This window comes from Pantherophis guttatus, chromosome 1, assembly GCF_059756535.1.
Source record: "Pantherophis guttatus breed Tessera chromosome 1, ASM5975653v1, whole genome shotgun sequence".
Classification (NCBI taxonomy): domain Eukaryota; kingdom Metazoa; phylum Chordata; class Lepidosauria; order Squamata; family Colubridae; genus Pantherophis; species Pantherophis guttatus.
In genome coordinates, this window is record NC_142063.1 from 178302138 (window position 1) to 178320608 (window position 18471).

The following is an 18471-nucleotide window of genomic DNA, read 5'->3' on the forward strand; positions in this document are numbered from 1 at the left end:
GCAGGGTTGAACGACACTAAGAGTGCCTCCGTGCACCAGAATGCCGCCGTCCTGCGAATGTAGATGCGAAGGGCGCGGTGGACATCAAGGGAATGCCATTGCTTCTCCCTGTGGTTGCGTGGGGCCGGGCAGAAGTCTGCTGGATAAGCTCTTGGGCGTGGTGGAACCAGGAATTCACCTTGGGAATAAGGTGCAGGATCACCGTGGTGTCTCTGAAGATGCAAAGATCCTTCCAGATTGAGAGTGCTTCCAGCTCCGAGACTCTCCTGGCTGAGGTGATGGCCAGGAGGAAGGTCACCTTGAAGGATAAGAATTTGAGGGCGACCGAGCCCAAAGGTTCAAACGGGGGGGACATCAAGGCCCGCAACACTAGTGGGAGATCCCATGACGGGTAACGATGCACTGTGGGGGGGCGTAAGTTCTTAGCGCCATGTAGAAACCCCCTGATGCGCGGGTGATGAGCCAGCGATTGGTAAGGTGGACACGAGATGACCGGGGACAGAGCCGCTGTCTGGCGTCTTAGGGTAGCTGGCGCCAGACCTTTATCCAGTCCGGTCTGCAGGAACTCGGGGATGTCCTGGACCACTGCTGATGTTGGATCCACATGGTGTTGGGAGCACCAGCGACAGAACGCCTGCCAAGAGGCCTCGTATATGCGAGATGTTGAGGGCTGTCTGGCTGCTTGGACAGTGCTAACTACCTTATCCGACAGCCTATCTCTCTTTAGGATGACCCTCTCAAATGCCAGACAGTCAATTGCAGCCACTGAGGCTCTGGATGACTGACCGCCCCTTGACAGAGCTCTACCTGATGTGGGGGGATCAGCCAAGGTTGCCTCACGGATAATGCTACGAGGTCGGCGTACCACGGTCTTCGAGGCCAGTTGGGAGCCACCAGCAGAAGATTGGCTTCCTCAGACAGCAGCTTTTGGATGAGACGAGGTAGGAGGGGAATCGGTGGAAAGGCGTAAAGCAGGCCCCTGGGCCACTTGCACCGCAGAGCATCGTGGTCCTCCGCCTGCGCTGTTGGGTAGCGGGATATGAAGCGAGTCAGCTGGGCATTGTCCGGGGTCGCAAACAGATCCACCTCTGGCATCCCGAAGCGGGCGCAGAGCTCGCAAAATAGACGGGGGTACAGTTGCCACTCCGCTGGGACTATCAGCTCTCGGCTGAGCCAGTCCGCCCTGACGTTGGTTGATCCGAGATATGTTCCGCTTTGATCGAAAGCAGATGTGACTCCGCCCAGGCGAATAGATCCTCGGACTCAAACATCAGTGCACGGCACCTCGTGCCCCCCTCTCTGTTTACGTGCGCCTTTGCCGAGATGTTGTCCATCAGGATCAGAACGTGTTGGCCCTGAACTGCGGCTTGAAATTGTTTTGATTGCCCTGAGCTCCAGGAGATTGATACTGCTGAGCCTCTCGCTTCAGGACCACTGGCCCTGCGCTACTAGATGGTGCAGGTGAGACCCCATCCCCGCAGATTTGCATCTGTGGTTAGTGTGAGTCTGTCCGGGTCTAGGAATTCGCAGCCCTTGAGGAGCGCGGGGGACCTCCACCACCTGAGGGAGAGACAGACCTGAGATGACCTTGTGCTTCGAGCTGGTCTTGCCCGCTCTCTGGAAGGGCAGTAGGAACCATTGGAGGCCTCGAGAGTGTCTGCATGCCCACGGAACGATACCGAAGCAGGATACCATCTTCCCGAGGAGGGATGCTAGCTGTAAAAGGGGGACTCTCCCCCCTGTCAAGACCTGTTGGCTTAGGTCTCGAATGCTCTGGATCCTCTCCTGGGACAGGAATACTTGGCCCTTGACCGAGTCGATCTCCGCCCCCAGATGAAGAAGTCGCGTGGACGGCTGTAGCTGGCTTTTCTCAAAGTTGATCGTGAAGCCGTGGTCTTGGAACGCCGTCAGGACTCTCTCCATATCCCTGGCCGCCTGGTCATGTGACAACGAAAGGATCAGAATATCGTCGAGGTAACAGAGGAATCGTACTGGAACCGTACAGAGTATGGCCGCCACCACCGCTACCAACTTGGTGAAGGTGCGAGGTGCCGATGAGTGTCCGAAGGGCATTGCGCGGTATTAGAAGTGTTGACCCGTGAACTCAAACCTCAAGTACTGCCGGTGATTGGGGTGGATAGGCACATGCAGATAGGCTTCTCGCAAGTTGACTGACTGGAGGAGATCCCCCTTCCTTACTCCCGCTAGTATCGACTTGAGGGAGTGCATTTTGAATCTGTGATACTGGGCCGCCCGTTTAGTCATTTCAGATTTAGTATGGCTCTCCAACCTCCGGAGCTTTTGGGCACCAGGAAGAGGATTGAGTAAAAGCCGGAGCCCTGCTGACTCTGTGGTACCAGCTCTATGGCCCTTATTTCCAGCAGGTGCGTGATCTCCTGCACCATCAGGCCTCTGAGTTCTTTGGACTGTGGGACCGGGCAGCGTACAAAGCAACGGGGGGGGGGGCGTAGAATTCGATGGAGAGCCCAGATGAGATCATGCGCTGCACCCACGAGTCCTCTGTTGACCGGGCCCATTGCTGGTGGAAGAATTGGAGTCTCCCGCCGATAGGGCCTGTGGCTGGGGCATCATTTCCCCCTCCTGGCAGTTTTGAAGCCGGCCCCACAAAAGGATCGCTTGGATTGTTGGGGTCAGCTGCGGTCTCGGAATTGGGGTCTGTCCTGGTGTCTACTGGCGCTTTGAAATTGGGAGCACTGTGACGGGGGGCCTCTCGGCCCAGCGTTGATCCGAAAGGGCTGCTCGTGAGAATATGGTGTGTATCTGCGTTCCTGCCGGCGGTACGCTGATGGAAACATCTTTCTCTTGTCTTTATCCTCGATCAGGACAGGCTCCAAGGCCGCCCCAAACAAGTTGGGGGCTTTGTACGGGGTTGCGGCCAGTTTCCACTTCGCCTTAAGGTCTGCTTTCCAGGGGCGAAGCCAGAACAGCCTTCTTGCCATGACATTCGAGGCAAGTGATCTAGAGGCAAATTTAGCGGAATTTAGGGATGCATCCGTGGCGTATTCGGTGGCGGCTACGATCTTGTTTATGTCCTGATGTAGCCTTGTGTCCTCTGGGGGCAGCCTTTCCTGTAGCTGGCGCAGCCAGATGAGGGCTGCCCTGTTGAAGAATGAGGTTGCCGTTGTCGTCCTGATCGCCCAAGCCGCCGCCTGATGTGACTTACGAAGGGCCCACTCCGTCCTTTTGTCCTCCGCTTTGAGACCGTCCAAAGCATCCGTGGACACCATCGAGGAGGATGACAAGGACACCACTGGATGGTCCACAGATGGCAGTGTTAAGTCCTCCAATTCCTGGGCCGAGCAGTAGAGTTTCTTGTCCAGGCTGCTTGGCTGGTTGCCCCCAGGGGTTCTGGATTACGTCCGAGAACAGTTGAGGGCAGGGAATACAGTCCTTTTCCGGCTTGGAGGACTTGAAGAGCGCATCGTGGGGCCCCGCGGCTGTAGGCTTAGGAGCGGTGACTTCCCCAGGCACGCCCAGGTTAGTTGTGAGGCGCGCCTTATGGAGGAGAGACTTGAATAAGGCAGGGCGAAACAAGCCCGTGAAAGCCGGGGAATCTGGCATCAAGCCCTCGTCCTCTGAGAATTCAATGACTTCGGGCCCCTCCTCAGCCTGGTCTGAGTCCTCTGATGAAGATGCCTGGGTATGGGGCTGCTGGGGTTGAGCCTGGTGTCATTGAGGCGCCCCCTGAGCCGCTAGCGACTGAGGGGGGCCCTCCGCAGCTTGCTGCCAGCCTGTAGCCAGGAACGACGACAATGCGGTAGAAAACATGGTCTGAAAATCCAGCTGGTTAACTGGCAGGGGTCCCTCCGGAGCACGTAGGCCAGCTGCAGTTGGTGTAAATGTTGCCTCCGCCCCACGGTGGCGCAAGCAATGTGGGTCCGATAGGGAGATATCCGGCAATGAACGAGAGACCCCTCTGGCCCGTGGTAATTCCTGGCCGAACCTAGCTGCGTTCGGGGTTGCCGGTGTTAAGGCCAGTTCTGCCAGGCTTGTGATATCTGGATCTGCATCCGCACGTGCCTGGGGTGTGGATCTAGGTGATTCGGGCTCCTGGATTGGAGTTGCCACCGCATCCTTTTGTGCTTTAGTGCCAAGGCGCTCTAGAGTCTTATGGCGCCCTAAGGCGTCTTTGTCGTGGAGCGGGGGCGCCTTTCCCACGCGGTCTTTATGGTTGGAGGCTCGCTTCCCCGAATGCTTTTTGGTGGTTTTGGCCCCTTTGCGAGGCAGGCTTGCTTCCAACTCTAGATCCGAGGAGAAAGGAGAATCTGACATGGTCTTAGCTGCCAGCCGATACCCTTCAGCAAGGAGACCTGGGCCTGTGCCTTCGTAGAATGCTCCTGCGCTTCCTGGAAGATGGCGCCCGAGGGTCCCCAAGCTTCCTCTGCTGGGATGCGCTCCGCGGTTGGGGAGATCCCCCCCTTTCGAACCAGGAGAAACGGGCCTTAAACTGCCAATCTGGGAGGAGCTGGCCCTAAAGGGATGCAGCCAAGATGGCGGCCCAAGGGTCCACCAATATGGCGGGAGCACGTGGCTCTGCAATCCGAGGGCTGGGGAAGCTGTGGACTCACAGCGGCAGCCCGAAGGTCCTACCGCCTGCCGCGCACAGCCCAAAGTGGCCCCAAAGGGCTCCTGGCAACGCGGGAGAGGAAGGGGGGGCTGTTTGCCTCACCGTGCTGCTCTCTGCTGCTCCACGTGCGTAGCGCTTGGCTAGGGAGGCTGCGGTCTCACAGCGGCAGCCCGAAGGTCCTACCGCCTGCCGCGCACAGCCCGAAACGGCTCCGATGGATTCCTGGTAACGAGGGAGAGGAAGGAAGGGCTGTTTGCCTCACTGTGCTCCGCTCTCCCCTCCGCTGCTCCGACGGGCGTCTACTTCCAAACTGCGCTAGCGGGGGGTAGCACTGAGGCTCGCTCCCCCTCCCCCCGCTGCTGAAGACGGAGGCCGGTCTCTCTCAGTGAAATCTGTAGCCGACGCGAGCCAGGAGCCTCTGCTGGGCGCGACGCGTGGGCGGCCGAATCCCTGACACCGCCTCTCAGCTGTTGAGCCGATCTTCCTTTCGGCTCTATAAGGCAGGGAACCCGAGAGGAAAAAATACTCAAAAATAAAGTAAAAGCCTAACGAAAATCACCAAAGAAAGGGAAAAAATTTCTGAAAAGCTCAGAGCTCTAACAGACACTTCAGTCTTTGCCAATAACTGAGTGAAGACTGGGGATCATGCGATTGAGGGGCGTGGCAGGGCAACAGGAAAGGGAATTGAGCTCTCACTCAGTTATTGCCAAAGGCTGAAGGAGTTAACCCATTGATGGACAGTGGAAGCAGCGCACAGGAAAAAGCTGAGTATCATCAGCATACTGATGATACCGCACCCCAAAACCACGGATGATCTTCCCAAGCAGCTTCATATAGATGTTGAACAGGAGAGGTGAGAGGACTGACCCCTGGGGCACCCCACAAGTGAGGGGCCTCATAGCCGACCTTTGTCCCCCTGCCAACACCGCTTGTGTATGGCCCAAGAGATAGGAGGACAACCACCGTAGAACAGTGCCTCCCACTCCCAACCCCTCAAGCCGTCGCAGCAAGGTACCATGGTCGATGGTATCAAAAGCCACCGACAGATCCAAGAGGACCAGAACAGAGGAGTATTCCCTGTCCCAAGCCCTCCAAAGATCATCCACCAGCATGACCAATGCCGTCTCCGTGCTGTATCCCGGCCTGAAACCTGATTAGTACGGATTGAGGTAGTCTGTATCCTCCAGGGCCAATGGGAGCTGCTGTGCCACCACGCTCTCAACAACCTTTGCAATAAAGCGAAGGTTGGAGACCGGACGAAAGTTATTCAGTATGGTTGGATCCAAGGCAGGTTTCTTGAGGAGGGGTCTCACCACCGCCTCCTTCAAGGCGGCATGGAAGATCCCCTCCTTCAAAAATGCCATTATTACTGCCTGGATCCAATCCCGTGTCACCTCTCGGGCCGCATAAGCAAGCCACATGGTGGCACTCAGCCTTCCCATGATCCTGTCCACTTCCTCAGGGGTGACGGGATCGAACTCCTCCCAAATCCCAAGATTTGGCATCCCAAGGCATCCCAGCTGCCTCCTCACCGTCAGACCCTGCCCAGTCAGAGTCCAGACCGTCCCGAATCTGAGCGATCTTATCCAGCAGATGCTGACTAAACTTCTTGGCACGTCCCCGCAAAGGATCCTCCCCCGCCCTCCGATTCAGGAGGGAGCGGGACACCCTGAACAGGGTGGCCAGGCGATGATGTTCCAGTGCAGGGTCAATGAGCTTCATTATGAAAAGTTCATACCTGTGATTGTGGCCTCAGTAATACCAGGATGAGGATGAGGAAGTAGCTCCCGGGTTGGGCCACCAACTTGCTCATATTTGATTATGTAGTCTGTGATCTTAGCCCGTGGTGGCTGCCAACTGATCAACAAGGAGTTGCTTGTAGTTGTGAGGAAGCGCAGATTGGAAGGTGCGTCAATGGCTAAGGAGCAAATCCATTTAAATAAATATTAGTTATTGCAATTTCCATGTGTTTCAGTCACTGTCATGTTTTTTTTTTCATTCTCAGAAGGCGAGTGGAGACAGAAATCAGTCCCAAAGAATTGTAAAGAACAAAGCCCTATATTCAGCTCATAGGAATTTTTACTCAGTATCATTACCAGTGGAAGCATCAAGCTCTGCTGGGGAGCTGCGAGTATTCTCATTCAGCGCATAGATAAAAATCTTGTAGTCAGTGCCAGGTTGCAATCCTGTAAATCAAAATAAATTTAAAAATAAATCAATGGTGCTTATGTAATGTTCTGATTGGAGGAAGCCTATATGCCAGGGGTGTCAAACTCCCGCAGGCAGGATGCATCATGTGCTGGCCCTGCCCCCGCCTGGTTTAGCAAAGGGAGGGAAAATCCCGATACATCATGTGATGATGCCGTGACGATGTGAGCTTGACACCCCTGCTATATGCTACCAATTGTTAAAAATAGGTAGCAAGGAGTTAAAGAAATTCAGTTCACAAGCCCTAGAGTAGAAAAACTGAGGTAACCTCTGTTGCTTTTTTTTTTTTACTGTATTATAGATATAGTCTTCAAATCCCTGCACAATTCTGAAATCATTCTGCAAACAATGAAGAAACAATAACTAAGGGCCCTATTGAAACTGAAGGAATCGAAAATCAAACTAGATTATAATGATCACCTGGGGCCCAGGGCAGAAGATATGATGGCAAGAAAGAAATGAACAGGCAGGGAAGTTCTAAAACTGATACTAAATACTGAATGCTAATACTGAAATCATACAAAACCTGGTCCTTTCAGCTGTAGCAAAATTAGCACTTTCTGAATTCTCCTTGGAGCTGCCCAGCTGCTTATAGTGTTCTAAACATGCTAATAAAAATGGACAAAATACTCTAGTTAAAGTTCTAGAAAGTGCTAGAAAGTTATCGGAGTTTGGTTTGGTTTTAGTCTGCATGATATCCTTTAGTAATACATTTCTCTTCCTTCCTGCAAAGTTATTATCATAGAACTTTTCAGGGTACAGAAATGATGCTCACGTACCAGTAATGGTGTAGGTTCTAACATCAGGACTAATTGTTCTTTGAACTGGATTCTGACCACCTGCAGGGACAGCATCTATCTGGAAACCCGTGATTGCCTCTGTCTTGGTGCGCCAGGTAATTGTGATGGTTCGCTCTGTGACATCTGTGACACGAGCCCTACGGGGAGCACTAACATCTGCACCAAAAAGGTGGAATGTCCATCATTAATATAAAGGTCACACTGAGCTTAGAGGTTTCACAGAAAAATACATTAAAATAAATTGCAGTCTACAGCCCAGAGATTGACTGACTGATTTTATATAATTGCCGATCTCAATTAATAGATTGAATACTCAATATAATCTATGTTCAATCTAATCAATTCTGGGTGACAAACAGCATCATAATAATTAAATCCATAAAAACATAAAATCAGTTACAAATTATATGTAGGGGCAACTAAAAATTATTATATTACATAAAAATTAGCAGTGCAACCATGTTAGGAGTCCCTAACATTTCCAGGACCCCAGGCTTAGGCATATAGGCAGATCTTGAAAGCTTATGAAAGGCTAATAGGGTTGGGGCCATCCTGGGCAATGAATGAAGAATGTTCCAAAGGGCAGGGGCTATTGCCAAGAATGCACTCCCCCAGTCTCCACCAACTAACAGCATCCCCAATCGATTAGACCAAATTGGATGAGTAGAAACTATTGGGAGAAGATGATCCTTTGAGAACTGGATCCCAAGCCATGTAGTGCTTTAAAGGTGACAATCAGCACCTTGAATTGCATCTAGAAACACAATGGAGTAGCTCCCAAAGTAGTGCTGTTACATGTATTGTGTAACAGGCACCATTAACTAACTGTGCAGCCAACTTTTGTATCAACCTCAAATGCTTTTCAATGGCAGCCCCATGCAGAACTCATCACAATAATCCAAATGAGCGGTAACAATGGCATGAGTGACTGAACAAAGTCCCCCAGATCAGGAATGGGGCGCAACTGGCACACAACCTGAAGATGTGTGAAGGCCCTATTAAAGTTGCCATTTCCTTTTCAAACAGAAGCCACAAGTCTGAGAGGACCCCCAGATTGCATGCAAAGCCTGTCTCAGGCAGTGCTACCTCATCCAATACCAAAGATGGAAGAACTTTGTTCCAGGAGAACTAAATAACCAAAGCCAGTCTGTCTTGCTTGGAATGAGTCAGAGCCCATTGCACCTCACCCAGGCCCCTACAGCCTCCAGATAGGATAGGATATCCACAGCATCACTCAATGTGTCTGGGGTAGAGATCTATAGCTAGATATCATCTGCATATTGATTATGCCTCACCCCAAATGATCAGATCATCTCAACCAGTAGCTTCATGTAGATGTTAAATAGGAGAAGAGAGAACCCACCCCACACAACAGGAGTTCCACAAGAATGTAACAGTAGTCTTACTGGATCAGCAAAAGTCTAGCTCCTTGTCCACTGTCTCATAGTGCATAACAAAATGATTACATAGAAGCTTATAGAAGAATATGAGAACAATAGTCGTGATACGATCCCTACATGACTATATTTCAGTGTCTCTGAATCCCAAGGTAGTGCACAGCCTACCTCCTTAGCCATTGATAAACAGAGACCTCATTTATTTGTCGAATCCCCTTTTAACATATTCAATGCTGATCACATCACATCTTGTAGTAATTTAGTTATGTCATGTGTGAAGTGGCATTTCCTTTATCTGTCTTGAATTTTAACTTTACTGAATGACATACAATTTTGTTATGTCAAAGATGAAAAATGACTGTATGTATTTTGACAATTCTTTGTACTTCTGGCCTAAAAAGCCACACAGTGTTTTGCCTTTCAGATCAGTGATTTATGGCAATTTTGATTATGTGGGATCACTTACTTTCCAGAGTATTAACTACACCTTGGGTAGGTCTGCTGGTCAAAGAGTCCTTCAGAGCATAGATACTAACTTCATATTTAGTTGCCACCTAGTCATTAAAAAAAACATATGAAGTTAGGAAATTTGCATTCTTCAAAGAAGCTGTCACACACACCATTTTAGTAAATAACCCAGTTCCTAACATGACTGTGTATCTGCTGTATTCATGTCTAAAGTGGGATGAGGATTTTTTTTCCAACCAAATGGTTCTCTTCTTCTGCTCCATCAGCCCAAACTTTAATACCCAAGCCTAACATGGATATGGTTTCTATTAATGGATTAGGAGGGGAGACAACACCTCTCCTACTGCAGTCTCTTGGTCTTCAAATGTTGCTTCAAAGATTTTAAAATTATGGGAAAGGCCTGAAATGGAGAAGAACAGGAAAAGGATATCCTATTTCACCATACTGGTACCTATCATTATTTCTCCTTTGGTATCTCAGATGCTCTATAAAGAGAAAAAAGCCTAAGGCTTGGATAATTACCCTATACATATGTGAATGTCTTTATAGTACTATCCTTAAAAGATGGATAATCTTTTCCTTAAAAGATTAATGCTAATTATGAAGAGAAACAAAGATGAAAAATGTTCATGTTTAATTTATGTCTTCTAAATAATTACCTTCAAGTCCAATTGGTTTTATAAATACTAAATAAAACTGTATATAAATTATGTTTTTCTCCCACTATATTTTAAATTGCTGCAAAACAAGTACATCAAACCAACAATAATAAAAAAGTATTACCATTAGTCCAGAGATAACAGCAGATGTGCTATCTGGAGCAAGGTTAATTTCTTTCAATGGGCCATTCTTTTCCTTGGGATTTACTCTCACTCGATATCCAGTAAGCTTCACATTTGGTGCAGTCCAGGTTAGTGTGAGACTTGTTGGAGCAACCTGAATAAATTTCAGATTCGTAGGAGGTGGGATTGCTGTTAAATTTAGAATTACAAATTGAGATTACATGGAAAGAACTCAATAATACAAAAAGCAATCTAAATCTTTTAACTACTATCAATTCAGTATTTTCATTTTATGTTAGTTACAACAGCTTTTTGAAAGTTTTCATGCACTGTAAATGAAAGCTAGAAACCTAGTCTAAACCATTTTCATATTGAATATAGGGCAGTAAATTTAAAAAATATACTTATCTCTTTTGAGATCATAAAACATTGTCCCACAATGCAAACTAACAAGTGAGCCATTACACCATAACTTAATCTGGACATGGACATATACATGTTCCAAAAATGACAAGATAAATTGGCATAGTAGAGGTGAAGGTGCAAAGCAACCCACCCATTTTCTTCCTGGGAAATGAATGTTTTGAGACTGGTCACAGTCACCATATCATCAATGTTACAATTAGATAAAATTCACAGTGATAGCCATTTTGGGAGAGCACAGCAAAAATGTTTTCAAAATTCCAAATATGTCCACTATTTCAAAACAATTGCATAGTTCTGTTTTATAACATCTGGTTTTTAAAAAAGGGAATATAAAGAACCCTTTCTCAATTATTGTGATCAGGATTTGAGCCAGAGGAAATTCCTACTTAAAAAATTAAAACAAAATGTTCACACAAATGTCATAAATCCAGATCTAATCCTTGTTGCACCTATGGCCCCTCAAATCTATACTACAGCTGAAATATATTATCATATATACACACATATTTTACATATTGATATATAATATCTGAGTTATTGTATCAGCTGCAGAAAGAGGAAAGCTGTGCAAATTGAGAGAAGGAACAGCATCTATCTTTGGGTTCAAAAAATAATAATCTGACACTAAAACATTTTTCTTTTGTTTGTGCATGGATGTGGAATTTTATGTGTGATTCCATGTCTCCAATGTTGCACAGTATGTTGTACAGTATTTTGGTTCTATTAATCCTTATAATTACCCATTGATGTTGCTCCGATCCCAAAGCTCAGCACTGCATACCCCAAGCACTTCCTACCGTGTTTCCCCGAAAATAAGACCCTTATATTTTTTGAACTCTGAAATAAGGGCTTGACCTTATTTTTTGGGGGGGAGGGGTGTCTTAATTTCTACCACCATCCCATCTATTGGTATGAGGTAGGGGGGTGGGGCAAGTGGCCCCTCGTGCCAGCCTTCTGAAGGGTTGCAGCAGGCCATCCCACGATCCACGAAACAGCAGATTCGCAGGTGCCACTCAGGCCGCAGCCTCCAGAAGCGTGGCTACTTTTGCAGCTGATTGCAGCCGCAAAAGCAGCAGGAGGCCAAGTGAAGCACCCCACGCATCTTGCGCTGGCCTTCCAAAGGGTACTGTAGCAGCAGCTACCAGTATCCACAATTTTTTTACTGTTATTCCACCTTCCCATTTTCAAGCCGTTTGCAAGAACACCCCATTCTGAGCCTTCAACGTTGGAATCCTAGAATATGCTGAAGGCTCGGAATGGGGCGTTTTTGTGAATGGCTTGAAAATGGGGAGGGGGATTTTCCTGCCTCTCACCCTGTTCTGAAGCTCAGCACAGACTGAGAACGGGGTAAGAGGCAAAATCTGCCCTACCCATTTTCCAACTGAGTCTGCAAACACAAAAGGCCCCATGTGCTTCACGCCCCCTTCAATAACATAGTCTTACTTCAATCTGTTGCAATGGCCCAAGTTTTTGGCACACCTCAGCCTCCGCCTGCTCTCTGAGGTTAGATCGGACCTCTCACACATGCACGCAAGCATATGTCGCACATGCATAAACACACAGAGAGAGGTTTGGTAGGATCACCCTCTACATCTGCCTTTTGCCAGTGCCTTCCCAGCATGTTTTGGAAGGGAGATAAAACTAAATCCTGCAATCTCTCACAGCAGCCATGCAAACCCTAGCACGGGCAACAGTAGCTACGCCTTCTTCCTTCCAAAACATGCCAGGATATAATCTGAATAATACCGGCAGCAGTGAAATGCTTCCTGAAAGGGAGGCAACAAACAGGAAGGGTGCCCAAACTCACAGCACTTTGTTTTGATTCAGGTGCTGCTGCTCACTTGATATGGTAGGAACTCTTTCATGTGTGCAGGGAACCTCCTTTTCTTGGGGTTCCCTGTACACACGCACATCCATGGTTTTGGCATAAATCATCTCCAAGGAAAGGAGGATCGGCAGGAAAATCCGCCCTCTCCCCATTTCCTTGGGGATGATTTATGCCGAAACCATGGATGTGCATGTGTACAGGGCTGGCAGAGCTGATGAGCAGGGGAGTGAGGAATCTGGTTTAGATGAGTAGGGTGAGGCAGGGAGGCAGAATTGGGTTGGGTGAGCTACTGTTTCGGCAGGCAGGAGCTCCGTGGCAGCCTTGCAGCAGGACAGACAGATGGAGGAGGGAGGGAAGATCGCCCCTTCCTCCTTTGCACTCCAAAAATTGCCCCGCACCAGGCAAGAGCAGATGGATGGAGGAAGGGGCGATCTCCCCCTCCCTCCTTCATCCTGCTGCAGGGCTACCACGGAGCTCCTGCCTGCCGAAGCTGCAGGATGGCCAAGAGCAGTGTGGCTAGGAGGGCGAAGAGCCCTCGCAAGGCCAACAGCAGCAGGTGCAGCTGGGCAGAAGCAGGGGAGGCAGCAAGCAATCCCAACGCACCATACTGCTTTCTCCCTTGTAGCAGCAGCCTGGACAAGTGCACAGCCAGCACAAGAGCTAGCACCTACCAGGGCCAAGGCCCGAAAAGCACCATTCCGGCATGTCTTGGAAGGGAGATAAAAAAAAAAATCCTGCAGTCTCCCACTGCTGCAGTGCAAACCCCAGCATAGACAACAGCAGCTGCGCCTTCTCCCTTCCAAAACATGCTGGGACACCACCAGCAGCAGGCAAAGGCAGCAATCTGATCAAGAGCCCTCACAAGGCCAGCAGTAGTAGGTGCAGCTGGGCAGAAGGGGAGGGAAGAGCAGGCAATCCCAACACGCTGCGGGCAGGGCTGGGGCTGGCAACACCTCCAGGCGCCCAGCTGATCCACGGGCCGCAATTAAGGTGCCAAGCTTCCATAAGGTGACCAGGGAAGGGAAGGGTTGCCTCCTGTGCTGCCCATGCCCACCCCTTCACTAGGGTTTATTTTCAGGGGAGGGTGTATATTTACGCCCACCCCAAAAATCAGGCTTGGCTTTATTTTCAGGACATGTCATATTTTCGGGGAAACACGGTAGATAATTAGTTGCAACTGGATTCCTTTACAAGAAGGAACAGGTATCATGGCCACTGGGTGACATTATTTCATGTGTACCTGTGATCTGGGTCCCAATCAAAGGTAGGCTTTCCAAGTCATTGTGCAAGGCAACAATGTAAACAGTATACTCAGAACCCGGCCTGAGGCCATGCAGCTCCACAGTGTCGTCTTCACCATCTGGAGCAGGGAATAGTTCCTGGATTCCATCCTCAGGGGTTGAATAGGTCACCCTGTATCCGGTGACATGCCCCTGTGGGCTTTCCCAAGCAATTTTGATGGAATCGACATCCACTGCAGTGAATGCCAGTCCTTTAGGACGGTCAATGTCTGTTAGGCAAATTAATGGTGAAAGGTTAAGCAGAGGAGGACGCAAAGCAGATTTGGGGTAGCACAAAGCGCTCTTGTTATAAGCATGCAAAGCATTCTTGCTTTTGCAGATCAAGAAATAGAATTCATTTTTCTCCTGCCTGAAGTACCATATAAAGACTCTTATAACATCACAGCTAATTAATTACAGAGTGATCTTATGGTTACCTGGAACAGAAGTTTCCTTTTGTTCAATGGGCTTACTTCCAGTTAAGTGAGAATAAGACAGCAGCCTATTGCTACTGCTCACATATCTATCTATTTGTGGGATGACAGCTTCAGTATGAGTAGCAATAAATCCCAAACAGGTTATCTGATTTAATTTTGTGTCAAACAAAGGAAAATTTTGGTTAAAAAATCTATTTTAAATCCTGGATTTAATCTTCATATTTTCTAATGCAAAGGCCTCTTTTATTACTTATTTGCTGCTTACAAGTTCCTGAGAAGAATAGAAAAAGTTAGACATTTTTTTTTAATTTGATTTATATGCCGCCTTTCTCCGGAGACTCAGGGCGGCTTACAATGTGCTAAGCAATAGCCTTCATCCTTTTTGTATATTTATACAAAGTCAGCTTATTGCCCCCACAACTGGGTCCTCAATTTACCTACCTTAGAAAGGATGGAAGGCTGAGTCAACCTTGAGCCTGGCGAGATTCGAACCTGCAGTAATTGCAGGCAGCTGGTCTTAATAACAGGGTGCTTTAAACCACTGTACTACCAAGGCTCCTCCATATGATCTATATATCTATACCCAAAATAGTATTTTGTTTTGTAAGATGCCCAGAGTCTACTAGCAGAGATTACAAACATCAATTGATTTAGATTCACTGACTGGACAAGACTAACCAGCTATTTTTGATTACAAACATCAGCTGAACTGCATGTCAGGTTTCGATGCTATCTCAAATTTTGACTGACAGAGTCGGATTATAAACTTCACCTCGCTCTGGTGGACTTAAATATTGGAACTTATTGGATTATAAAGGTTATAGATAAATGAAAGATCATAAAAATTATAAAATTTAATGTGAAATCTAAATTCTTTATTGATATATTGAATGGGTTTTGCAATATTAGACAATGTTAATTTTTTCCCCTTTTCTTTCTTTTGGGAATATACTAGCTTGATAATAGAGCATCCAGAGAATAGAAATGAGTGCTCCAAATCTTACCAAAATTGGTAAAAAGCCTTCTTCTTCAGCACCCATTTCTGAGGCTCCTAGCCCTGTATACCAGAGATCTATAGACTCAATGCTCCAACAAGGAAAATCTATCAATTTTCAAAAAGAAATGCAGACAACATTACAGATGATCCAAGAAGCAATTGTCTCTCATAAAGAAGATACAAGAAAGAATCATGATGAGATAAAGAATAACCAATATAAAATGGGAGAAAAAATAGACAAGATAAATGAACAGGTCTTTAATATAAACTCCCAGCTAGAAAATTTTCAACATAGGATTACAAAGAATGAACAAAGAATTCAGAAAACGGAAGGAAAAACAGAAGAAATGGAAAAAAAGATGGAAGAAATAAAAGAAGAAAACCAAAGATTGGTACAGGAAAATAAAATTTTGGAAGATGCTGTGACAACATTGGAAATGGAAAAGGCCTCATATGTATTAAGACTTCAGAATATACCAGAACACAAAGAGGAAGATCTAACAGAACTGGTTACAAACCTAATGGCAGAAGCATTGGAAACTGAGAAAGATGAGATAAAAGAAGAGATTGATCAAATTTACAGGGTCAACTACACAAGAAGACACAAAGTGCCTAAGGAGGTCCATGTTAGATTTGTGAAGAGAACAATAAGGGATGAAATATTGAAAAGAGAGAGGGAAGAACCACTGCAATACAGAAAAAAGGAGATTACGGTCTTGAAACAGATCCCTTGGAAGATAAGAGATTATAAGGCCCAGCCTCTCCCCCTTATTCAAGAAAGTAAAGACTCTTGAAACTTGGCATTTCAAAAGGAACCTTTTATTGAAAAGGGGTGATAGCAAGACAAATTCAAAGCAGGCTCTGAGATCCCTCAGGGCATACAACTAGCATAAAGGAAATTAAGAGATTCCTCCCAACAGTCCGATGTGGATCCAGCCAACCCACAGGTGTGAAGATGTTATTGTGCCAGCTACTCAGAGAAATAGATAGGAGAACTTTCTCAGGGCCATCTTCCAGTGATACAGTCCACATGGCCCACCCTCCCCCTTACAGTAAAATTGACTTGGAGAAGAGTAAAAAAGAATTTTGGGGGGACATTGAACCAATCCATATTAAAAGAGAATCTGCAGAATCTACAGCAAAGGAAATGGAATTTTTCTTTAAAGAAAAGAGAAGATACCTTATTTCAGAATGTATGGGATACAACCAAAGCATATTTCAGAGGATTAGCTATAACCTATATGGCTAAAAAAAATAAAGAGAAAAACAACAGGATATGATGTTAAGAGAAGAGATTAAGAAATTGGAGTCAAAGTTCTGACTCCAAAGTTCAAACTTTAACACTTAAAACAAAAACGAAGATAATTAAACACAAATTGAATTTAATAGTGTCAGAAGAAGTAGCCCAACAAATTAAAAGGGCAAAAGAAACTGGGAAGATGGTTGGTGTATAAACTGGGGAAAAATAGAGAGAAAGGTGATAAATAAACTGCAAGATGAGCAGAGATACATACAATTCCAAAATGAGATAATAAAAAAAAAGTCAAAGAATATTATGAAAAGTTATATGATATAGAAAAAAATTCATGGAAAAAATAACACCATATATGGAAGAAGACAACCTACCCAAAATTCCAGAAAATTTTTAAAATATACTGTCAGGATTCCAAGTAACACTCCCAATGAAAGAAGACTCCGAAGCTTGAAGTTCCTCAAAGTTCCATTTTATTAGAGATGTCATATTGGCACATCTGGGAAAACCCAAATCTGAAAGCTTCCAGGTTTTCCCCACCCAACGGAAAGTCCAAGTTCCTGCCCAGCACCCACATGTCCATCACATGGTCCAATCAAAACACCTTCCCAACTGGAGATGCCTCGGGGTTCCAGCCTTCCAGGTGCAGGGCAACGTGTCTTTGACTCTGAGAAAGGAATGTTATTATGACTATATATCACCCATGCTCCATACATCCCCCTCCCAATTTCCCACAGTAGTAAATGTGGCACCTTGAATCGCACCCAGAAGACCACCGGGAGCCAGTGCAGCTCGCGCAGGAGGGGTGTTATGTGGGTGCGCCGAGTCGCACCCATAACCACCTGCACGGCTGCATTCTGGACCAGTTGGAGCCTCCGAGTGCTCTTCAAGGGGAGCCCCATGTAGAGAGTGTTGCAGTAGTCCAGACGTGACGTGACGAGGGCATGAGTGACCATGCGCAGGGCATCCTGGAGCAAAAAGGGACGCAACTGGTGCATCAGGCGAACCCGATAGAAAGCTCCCCTGGCCACGGCCGTCATGTAATCTTCTAAAGACAGCCGTGCATCCAGGAGAACACCCAAGTTGCGAGCTCTCTCTGAGGGGGCCAGGATCTCACCCCCAATAGTCAGTGATGGAACCAGCTGACTATACCGGGACGCCGGAAGCCACAGCCACTCGGTCTTGGAGGGGTTGAGTTTCAGCCTGTTTCTCCCCATACAGATCCGCATGGCTTCCAGGCACTGGGAAATTACGTCAAGGGCATCATTAAGGTGGTCCAGGGTGGAGATGTACAGCTGAGTATCGTCAGCATACTGATGGAATCTCACCCCGAAACCATGGATGATCTCGCCCAGCGGCTTCACATAAATGTTGAACAGAAGGGGCAAGAGGACTGACCCCTGCGGCACCCCACATACAAGGCGCCTCGAGGTCAACCTCTGCCCCCCTACCAACACAAACTGCATACGGTCGGAGAGGAAGGAGGAGAACCACCACAACATGGTGCCCCCCACTCCTAACCCCTCCAATCATCACCGCATGATATCATGGTCGATGGTATCAAAAACTGCTGAGATCTAATAGGACCAGGACAGAGGAGCAACCCCTGTCCCGAGCCCTCAGAGATCATCAACCAATGCGACCAATGCAGTTTCCGTGCTGTGCCCTGGCCTGAAGCCCGACTGGAACAGGTCTAGATAATCGGCTTCATCCAAGTACTGGGGCAGTTGTCGCGCCACCACACTCTCAACAACCTTCGCCGCGAAGCGAAGGTTGGAGACTGGGCAATAATTTGCTAATACAGCCGGGTCCAGGGAAGGCTTCTTGAGGAGAGGCCTCACCACCGCCTCTTTCAAAGAGGGGGGAGAAGTAGCCCTCACTCAAAGAAGCGTTAATAATCTTCTGGAGACAGCCTCGCGTAACCTCCCGGGAGGCCAGCACCAACCAGGAGGGACATAGATCCAATAAACATGCGGCAGTGGTAAGCCTCCCCAGAATCCTGTCCACG

The 18471-nt window shown here is 47.5% G+C and overlaps 1 protein-coding gene across 27 annotated transcripts in view; it reads right to left on the minus strand.

The window, feature by feature from the left end:
- Positions 1–18471, minus strand: part of FN1 (fibronectin 1) — a 236467-nt gene that overhangs the window by 27903 nt on the left and 190093 nt on the right. For 15 of the 27 annotated variants that reach the window (XM_087882202.1, XM_087882200.1, XM_087882197.1 and 12 more), the window contains 5 exons: positions 10245–10432; positions 9460–9547; positions 7576–7752; positions 6685–6774; positions 6327–6506 (listed from right to left, as the gene is read on the minus strand). In XM_087882202.1, the coding sequence (XP_087738328.1) occupies positions 6327–6506; positions 6685–6774; positions 7576–7752; positions 9460–9547; positions 10245–10432 (723 nt within the window). Of the gene's footprint in view, positions 1–6326; positions 6507–6684; positions 6775–7575; positions 7753–9459; positions 9548–10244; positions 10433–13737; positions 14008–18471 lie in introns of all 27 variants that reach the window. The other 12 variants (XM_087882186.1, XM_087882196.1, XM_087882195.1 and 9 more) reach the window with 1 other exon arrangement.